The 10000-nt window shown below is 40.6% G+C and overlaps 1 protein-coding gene and 1 long non-coding RNA gene across 2 annotated transcripts in view; both read left to right on the top strand.

Annotated features, from left to right (window-relative positions):
• The first annotated feature begins 588 nt into the window (after window positions 1-588).
• Window positions 589-2219, top strand: LOC123504611. Its single transcript, XR_006674892.1, has 2 exons — window positions 589-1528; window positions 1579-2219. It is a non-coding gene; the product is annotated as an uncharacterized LOC123504611 (long non-coding RNA).
• A 5121-nt stretch (window positions 2220-7340) lies between these two features.
• The window catches only part of LOC123504585 (ATP-binding cassette sub-family B member 6-like), a 17664-nt gene continuing 15004 nt past the window's right edge, over window positions 7341-10000 (top strand). Inside the window, 2 exon segments of the mRNA XM_045255235.1 lie at window positions 7341-7493; window positions 8826-9153. Coding sequence (XP_045111170.1) covers window positions 8883-9153 — 271 coding nt within the window. The 5' untranslated portion in view covers window positions 7341-7493; window positions 8826-8882.

The following is a 10000-nucleotide window of genomic DNA, read 5'->3' as shown; positions in this document are numbered from 1 at the left end:
TTGTAAATTTGTGTTGGCGGATTTAATTTGTTTGTTTTTTTGTTTGTATGTGGTAGAAACAGGCCAATTTGTTACTCTCTCTCTCTCTCTCTCTCTCTCTCTCTCTCTCTCTCTCTCTCTCTCTCTCTCTCTCTCTCTCTCAAAAATGTTGATATTTTTTTCTATTCAAACCAAACTCTCTCTCTCTCTCTCTCTCTCTCTCTCTCTCTCTCTCTCTCTCTCTCTCTCTCTCTCTCTCTCTCTATAAAGTATAAAGAGAGAGAGAGAGAGAGAAAGAGAGAATAGAGAGAGAAATAGAGAGAAAGAGAGAGAGAGAGAGAGAGAGAGAGAGAGACATTTGCTCACCTTCTTCATCTACAATAATAATAATAATAATAATAATAATAATAATAATAATAATAATAATAATTCCGTTCCATCTTCACAGAATTACAAAAAAATAATAATTCTCTTAAGGAAAAATGGAGAATATTTTAAGACGAGACTGAAGAAGAGGAGGAGGAGGAGGAAGAGGAGGAGGAGGAAATGATAAAAGGAGGAGGAGGAGGAGGAGGAGGAGGAGGAGGAGAAAATAAGAATAATAATAGGAGAGAGAGAGAGAGAGAGAGAGAGAGAGAAATGATAAAGAGAGAGAGAGAGAGAGAGAGAGAGAGAGAGAGAGAGCTATCTTTAATAAACCCTTTTCTTTAAATTACATGCAAAATTTTATATGAAAGAGAGAGAGAGAGAGAATATATTTTTATCATCAAATATAATAATAATAATAATAATAATAATAATAACAATAATAATTCACAGTTTTAGAGCTTTATAGAAGAAAACAAACAAACAAACAAACTCACTTCCTGTATCAAACACGTCTTGCTCACTCTGGAGGTCACTTTGAGGTCACCAAGTCATGTTAGGTCACTTGGAGGTCACCAGGTCACTTTAGGGGGTCACCAGTTCATCTTAAGGTTACAGGAGGTCATTTTTAGGGGGTCACCAGGTCATGTTAGGTCACTGAGGTCACCAGGTCATTTTAGGGGGTCACCAGTTCATCTTAGGTCACAGGAGGTCATTTTAGGGGTCACCAGGTCATGTTAGGTCAGTCTGGAGGTCATTAGGTCCCTGAAGGTCATTTTGGGAGGTCACCAGGTCATGTTAGGTCACTTTGAGGTCACCAGGTCACTTTCGGGATCACCATGTCATGTTAGGTCACTTTGAGGTCACCAGGTCACTGTTGGGGGTCATTAGGTCACTTTGAGGTCATTTTAGGTGTCACCAGGTCATGTCAGGTCACTTTGAGGTCACCAGGTTACTTTAGGAGTCACCATTTCATGTTAGGTCACAGGAGGTCACTTTTGGGGGTCACCAGGTCATGTTAGGTCACTTTTAGGGGTCATGAGGTCAGTTTGAGGTCACCAGGTCATGTTAGGTCATTCTGGAGGTCACCATGTCACTTTTGTGGGTCATTAGGTCACTGAGGTAATTTTTGGGGTCACCAGGTCATGTTAGGTCACTTTGAGGTCACCAAGTTAATCTGGAGGTCATTAGGTCACTTTTGAGGTCACTAGGTCATGTCAGCTCAGTCTGGAGGTCATTAGGTCATGCTAGGTCACTCTGGAGGTCACTAGGTCATGCTGGGTCATTCTGGAGGTCAGTTTGGGGGTCTGGTCAAATAGTCACCATTAATTTTCTCTCACTTTCTCACATTAGTCACCAAAAATTCTCTCTCTCTCTCTCTCTCTCTCTCTCTCTCTCTCTCTCTCTCTCTCTCTCTCTCTCTCTCTCTCTCTCTCTCACATTAGAAGTCACCAATATCTCACTCTCACTCTCTCACATTAGAGTCACCAAGATCACTCTCTCACTCTCTCACATTAGAAGTCACCAATATCTCTCTCTCTCTCACTTTCTCACATTAAAAATCACCAATAACTCTCCCTCACTCTCTCACCCTCTCACATTAGAGTCACCAAGATCACCATTTCATCCCTCCAGTAGTATAGACATAAGGTTAATATTAGCTTGAAATTGTAAAAAAAAATAATATTAGATTTTTTTAGAGGCCCAGAACTAGAAATGGACAGAAAAACACCTTTACCACACAGAGAATTAAGGTACAAAATTAGATGCACACCCTGTTAGTCGCTCAGTCGTTCTTTCACTCGCTCAGTCACACTTAAACGCCACAAAAACACTCAAAACACCACAAAAACACCTTAAAAACACCACAAAAACACTTAAAACACCACAAAAACATCTTAACACCACTCTAAATGCCACAAAAACACTCAAGACACCACAAAAACACCTTAAAAATACTCAAAACACCACAAAAACACTCAAAATACCACAAAAACACCTTAACAGCACTCTAAACACCACAAAAACACCTTAACAGCACTCAAAGCTCCACAAAAACACTCAAAACACCACAAAAACACCTTAACAGCACTCAAAACTCCACAAAAACACTCAAAACACCACAAAAACATCTTAACAGCACTCTAAATGCCACAAAAACACTCAAAACACCACAAAAACACTCAAAACACCACAAAAACACCTTAACAGCACTCTAAATGCCACAAAAACACTCAAAACACCACAAAAACACTCAAAACACCACAAAAACACCACAAACACTTGCATTATTAGTGAATATTAAATGATGCACTGTGTTGAGATGTCTGTGTGTTCGTGTGTCAGTCAGTCAGTCAGTCAATCAGTCAGTCAGTCAAAGAAATTAATTATATATTTTCTTTTTATTTATTTTTTGTAAATTTTTTGCCGAATTTTTAATATTTTTGTGAATTTTGAGGTTCGAGAGAGAGAGAGAGAGAGAGAGAGAAGAGAAATACAGTGTTTCTCATAAGTCTTTAGTGTTCTCGTCAACATATTTTAAGTTGCAAGGTTCTATTTGGCTGTATTTTGAGTTGCCAAGTCCAGTGTTGCATTGTGGGAGGAAAGGAAGGCCTACTTGTGTTTCTAATGGATGTGGTAGAAGGAAGACTGTGTTGCAAGGGTCTGTCTGCTGTCATTAAGTTGCTGGATACGATTGTGTTGCAGAGAGCCAGTGTTTCTTGGGGTGAGGTGAAGGATATGTTGTTTTTGTCTTTTGTGTTGCAGGAAGGGGAAAAATTGAGTTGCAAGGCTGAGTTGAAGAAATTATTGTTGTTTTGTGTGTTTAGTTTATGTTGCAGGGAAAATTTTTGAGTTGCAAGGCTGAAATTAAAGAAATTATTGTTGTTTTGTGTGTTTAGTTTGTGTTGCAGGGAAAATTTTTGAGTTGCAAGGCTGAAGTGAGAGAAATAGTATTGTTTTTCACCTTTTGAGTTGCAGGAAAAGAAAATTTTGAGTTGCAAGGCTGAATTGAGAGAAATTTTGTTGTTTGTGTGTTTAGTTTGTGTTGCAGGGAGGAAAATTTGAGTTGCAAGGCTGAATTGAAGAAATTATTGTTGTTTTGTGTGTTTAGTTTGTGTAGCAGGGAGGAAAATTTGAGTTGCAAGGCTGAATTGAGAGAAATTTTGTTGTTTTGTGTGTTTAGTTTGTGTAGCAGGGAGGAAAATTTGAGTTGCAAGGCTGAAGTGAGAGAAATAATATTGTTTATCATATATTTGAGTTGCAGAAAGGAAAAACAAATAGGTCTACAAGGCTCAAACAAAAAACAAGTGTTCCTAGTGTGACTTGAAAGGAATACAGTGTTGTTTCCCAGTTTTGAGTCACAGGAAGGACAAATTGAGTTGCAAGTCCCATAATTGTGTTGCTAGGTTAAGAATCACGCTTGTGTTGCCTCAGAAGTCTTGTAAATATTGCGAAGGAATTAAATAGAGAAGCTTTCGATGGGGCAGTCACGCAGAGGTGAAACACAGAGAGAGAGAGAGAGAGTGTGTGTGTGTGTGTGCGTGCGTGCGTGCGTCACTATTAATCTATTTACTCAAGTTTTTGTATGTTGCAAGGTCGAAAATCCTTGTATTGTTTCTTAAAAGGCAAGAATAAACAAAACGCAATTTAATGTCTTTTTATAACCCCCCCTCTCTCTCTCTCTCTCTCTCTCTCTCTCTTTCAGAAATTCACGTGGGGGATTAAAATGGTGAAGACTGTGGCCATTAATCTTGTGCCCTCCATACACCCTTCCTAATGGTCTAATGGTCTAATGGTACACAGATCTCAAGGTTAAAATAGTGAAGGCTGGCCATTAATTTTGTGACCTCCATACACCGTTCCTAATGTCCTAATGGTCTAATGGTACACAAATCTCAAGGTAAAAATGTGTCCCAGTACTGAAGGGGTTAAAATAGTGAAGACTGTGGCCATTAATTGTGATCTCCATACACCCTTGTTAATGTCAATAAAATGGTCTAATGGTACACAAATCTCAAGGTAAAAATGTGTCCCAGTACTGCGACACATTTTTACCTTGAAATTTGTGTACCATTAGACCATTAGGACATTAGGAAGGGTGTATGGAGGTCACAAGATTAATGGCCACAGTCCTCACCATTTTAATCCCTTACATGAGTTTGTGAAGCTGTACAAAATCACCAAATAGTCACCAGAATGAATAGGGAAACATGTCACGCTACTGAAATAGGTGAAGGATATTAAGAGTGATATAGAAATTAGCTCATTTTAAAGACACTTGCTCACTCGCTCACTCTACCCCGTGCAGAAGAGAGTGACAGGCGATAGGTGGCGGTGTGACGGGAAGAAAAAGGCGGGAAACTGTCTGTCTGGCTGGGGATAGGGCGCCAGTTTAGCTCTACCCATTGACAGGAGCACACACACACACACACTGACAGCTGGTGCTCTCTCTCTCTCTCTCTCTCTCTCTCTCTCTCTCTCAGACTGCACCAAATTCTCAAGGTCAGTGGATTGTGACTATTGCGAGGCAGAAACTGAGAGGTTCAGACCGTAGGGAAGGCTAGTCATTCCTCTCACTATTAACGCCTTTATTTCATCATTCCTCGCTCATTTTAAGCCCAGAATGACTCAGAGTAAAGCCACAAGCCTCATCTTTTTGCTTTATCTGTAGGTTTTCGTGTGAGAGTTGGAAATAGTTGAAAAATAAAGCAATTTTGAAATGTAAACAAACAGACAGCGTAGGGAAGGGTAGTCATTCTTATCACTATTAACGCCTTTATTGCATCATTTCTCGCTCATTGTAAGGCAAATATGACACAGAATAGAGCCACATGCCTTCCTTATTCATATACACATCACGTCACATCATTATAGAGTAGATAGGAGGTAATATTGTTGTGAAAAGAGGGAAGATGGCCGCCCCACCAGCCTCCTCCGCCCACTCGATGCCTCAAATTTTTGTTCCTTTTCTCAGTTCTATAATTGGGTGTCAGTGTTATGTGTTTAGGATTTCCACGGGTGTTTCCTTGTGTTTGGTGTGTTTTCCGCGCCTCTGTCGTGTAAGTAAGCGGCGTTTAGTGGTGTTTTATGGCGTGAGTTTGTGACTTTTCAACGGTAAAAAATTTCATCTCCATAATTTGAGTTTTTTCTTCTTATTTGAGATTGAAACTGGGCCTTTGTGGTGTCAAACAGTCGCCTGTGTTCTCTTAAGTGTAAAGTCAACCCAGTGAGTGAAATATGTGGCGTTTGAAATGGTGTTTGGTCCTGTTAAATGTATGTTTTATATTTTTACATTCTATTTGATTACGTATTGTGGTACACGGTCAGGCTCGCTGTGGAATGCCTTAAAAGAAAGCTCAGACTCTGCAGAATGTGTTGAAATACTCGCCAGGTGAAAATGGCTGTACTTTGCAAGAGTCTTCAATGACGTTACATGTTTGCTTTACATAAATGGTCTTTCAGTCTTTCACTTCTGGTTCTTTGTAAGTGTTGGACGCCTGAGAAGAGAGTTTTTATTGTCTAATACTTTCTGAAAGAAGTATAAAGTGGATATGAATGGACGTTTTAGTGTTCTATAAATGAAAATGTTTATATACTTTTTAACATACTTAATTTAATTTTTTTTGTAAACTAGTGAAGCAGGAGATGTTTTTATGTTTTGAATGTTAGTTAAAGTATTTATCAAGTCATAGAATATCAAGCATTCGGCCGTGGCTTCGCTTTTTCTGTAGGTCATTTTTAAAATTATTTACGTAATTAGCGTAGTCACCGCTATTCCCGCGCATTCTGGTGACGTCACAGCCAAGGCGGTGACCTATCATAGCCCAGGGCTGGCGACCCTCCCTCCCAGCCCTCCACTTCGTCACTATTTTGCCTTATATCGAGTGATTTCTGCGTGTTTTCGTGTGTTTCTTGGTTCAGGTGTGTAGATACTAGTAGTAGAAGGAAGAAGAAAGGAGAAATAAAGGAGGATGAGGAGGAAGGAAGGAGAAAGAGAGGAAGAAGAGGAGAAGCAGGTAAGCCACAACACTTAAGTCTCCCTCCACTTCCTCAATATTTTGCCTAATATCTTGTGTTTCGATGTGTTTCTAGGCTCCAACGTGTAGCAGGAAGCAGCAGAAGGATGAGGAAAGGGAGAAATAAAGGAGGAGAAGGGAGAAAGAGATGTGGAAGAGGAGGAGGAGGAGAAAGAGTCAAGTCCGGAATGTTTAGGTAAGTCTCCCTTTAAATCTTGCCGTTTTTTGTAATGCATCCCGGTGTTTGAGGTCTATTTGGCGTGTTTTTAGTGTGTTTCGTTGTGTTGCAGGCTGTTTGGAGTGTTGTAAGTGTGTTTCCAGTGCGTGTTACATGTTTTTAGGTGTGTTTTACCTATCTTGAGTGTTTGTGTGGTGTGTGTGAGTATTTGGGTGTGTTTTGAGTGCGTTTGGGGGCATTTTGAGGTGTTGCATGGTGTTTTAAGTGTGTTTCGAGTGTTTGTGTGTTTTGGGGTGAGTGTATACTGTTTGGAGTTTTGTGTGTTTGACATTTTGAGGTGTTGCATGGTGTTTTGAGTGTTTGAATTGTTTTGAGTGTTTGGTGTGTGTGTTTTGGGGTGTTTTGAGTGTATACTGGTTGTTTCTAAAGAGTTTTGTGTGTTTGGAGGCATTTTGAGGTGTTGCATGGTGTTTTGAGTGTGTTTCATGTTTGTTTTGAGTGTTTGAAGTGGTTTGGGTGTGTGTTTGGGGTGTTTTTGAGTGTATACTGGGTGTTTCTAAAGAGTTTTGTGTGTTTGGAGGCATTTTGAGGTGTTGCATGGTGTTTTGAGTGTGTTTCAAGTTTGTTTTGAGTGTTTGAACTGGTTTGGGTGTATGTAGGGGTGTATATACTCTCTCTCTCTCTCTCTCTCTCTCTCTCTCTCTCTCTCTCTCTCTCTCTCTCTCTCTCTCTCTCTCTCAGTCAAAATCACCCAAAATTCTTCATATTTACTGAAAATTCTTAAAAAAACAAAAATAAAACAGAAGCATTTTTGCGAGACAAGATCAAGATTTCAAGACTCGGCCCTGTTTCACTGCGCCTTTATCATTACCAACATTTTTATCAATTTTGACCTTATTTACACTGATTGGGGCGCCGCGGGGGAGTCGTGGGCGTGGAGGAAGAAGGCGTGGGTAAGTACAGCCCTTCCCTGTGGTCAAATAGTGGTTAATTGTGGTGAAAATTGGGGTTAATTGTGGTTGAGATATTAGGTAACTCTGTGGCTTCACCCGGCTGTGGTGTAAACATGACTCATATATTTCTATTTTTTGATGAATTTACGCCTTTATTGACCTTCCCTAACCTCATGTGACCTCATGTGACCTCATGTGACCTGGCTTGACCTGTTGCCACCCCTCGATCCCTTAAAACCAGGTCAAATGAGGTTAAATAGCTTTTTTTTCCTATTTGTAGAGAGTTGGAAAGATTATAATTGTTTGTGACCTGACGATCTCTCTCTCTCTCTCTCTCTCTCTCTCTCTCTCTCTCTCTCTCTCTTTTTATTTATTTATTTTTTCATGTACAGGTAATGACCACCACCACCACCACCATACCACAGCAACACCACCACCACCATACCACAGCAACACCACCACCACCACCACCACAGCAACACCACTAAAAACTCCATTAAAAACCCCAAAAACACCATTAAAACTGCAGAAACACCCACAACATTCCTTAGAAGTCACTGAAACACACCACACAACACCACCACAACACCACAAAATAAATAAATGCATAAATTCTCTTATTTTTTCACTTTCCAAGATAAAATAACAATAAATTTTCACATTTTTTCGATAATTTCCAGGTCAGGGGCAGTCAACACCACTACAACACCACACCACCACAACATCAAAATACCCTTAAAAACCACCCCAAACTAAACCTAACCTAACCTATTTCATCACCACAACACCACAAAATAAATAAATAAATGCATATCTCCATTTTTTTCACTTTTTTTCACTCATGGGCAGTCAACACCACCACAACACCACAGGGACACCACCACAACACCACAGGACACCACAGGGACACCACACCACACCACAGTACACCACAGGACATCATAGGACACCACACAACACCACACAACACCACACAACACCACACACACCACACACCACACACAACACCACAAAATAAATAAATAAACGCATATCTATTTTTCTCACTTTCCGAGATTAAAAAACCATAAATTTTCACATTTTTCCGATAATTTCCAGGTCGGGGGCAGTCAACACCACCACAACACCACAGGACACCACACCACACCACAGCACACCACCAGACACCACACCACACCACAGTACACCACAGGACATCACACAACACCACACAACACCACAGGACACCACACAACACCACAACATCACAAATTAAACACATAAATTCTCTATTTTTCTCACTTTCCGAGATTAAAAAACCATAAATTTTCACATTTTTCCGATAATTTCCAGGTCGGCGGCAGTCAACACCACCACAACACCGCAGGGACACCACAGCGCACCACCACAATGCTGTACTGCCCTCCTAACATCACCTTAGACCAAATATGGGTTGAGCATGGCGTTTCGCATTGTCTTCTCGAAACGGTGTGTGCGTCAGTCTACACCGCGTTCCTCCTGGTGTTTGGTGTTGCGCAGTGGGTCGTATACCACAAATATGCCACACCAGTTGACCCCTACCTCAGGCCGCGATCGTGTCTCCTTGGGGTGCAGAACGGGCTAGCGGTGGTGATGGCGGTGGTGGCGGTGGCTCGGATTGTCCTCCAAGCCACTCTGATCGGTGAGTTTTGCTGTTTTTTTTTTTTTTTTCTATTTGTTTTTTTGTTTATGTACCACTACACCCTTGAAAAACACCAATAACTTCCACTACACCCTTGAAAAACACCAATAACTTCCACTACACCCTTGAAAAACACCAATAACTTCCACTACACCCTTGAAAACACCAATAACTTCCACTACACCCTTGAAAACACCAATAACTTCCACTACACCCTTGAAAACACCAATAACTTCCACTACACCCTTGAAAACACCAATAACTTCCACTACACCCTTGAAAACACCAATAACTTCCACTACACCCTTGAAAACACCAATAACTTCCACTACACCCTTGAAAACACCAATAACTTCCACTACACCCTTGAAAACACCAATAACTTCCACTACACCCTTGAAAACACCAATAACTTCCACTACACCCTTGAAAACACCAATAACTTCCACTACACCCTTGAAAACACCAATAACTTCCACTACACCCTTGAAAACACCAATAACTTCCACTACACCCTTGAAAACACCAATAACTTCCACTACACCCTTGAAAACACCAATAACTTCCACTACACCCTTGAAAACACCAATAACTTCCACTACACCCTTGAAAACACCAATAACTTCCACTACACCCTTGAAAACACCAATAACTTCCACTACACCCTTGAAAACACCAATAACTTCCACTACACCCTTGAAAACACCAATAACTTCCACTACACCCTTGAAAACACCAATAACTTCCACTACACCCTTGAAAACACCAATAACTTCCACTACACCCTTGAAAAACACCAATAACTTCCACTACACCCTTGAAAAACACCAATAACTTCCACTACACC

Source organism: Portunus trituberculatus, chromosome 2 (genome assembly GCF_017591435.1).
Source record: "Portunus trituberculatus isolate SZX2019 chromosome 2, ASM1759143v1, whole genome shotgun sequence".
Classification (NCBI taxonomy): domain Eukaryota; kingdom Metazoa; phylum Arthropoda; class Malacostraca; order Decapoda; family Portunidae; genus Portunus; species Portunus trituberculatus.
Note: the sequence above shows the minus strand (reverse complement) of the source record. Positions and strands in the feature narration are given on the sequence as shown.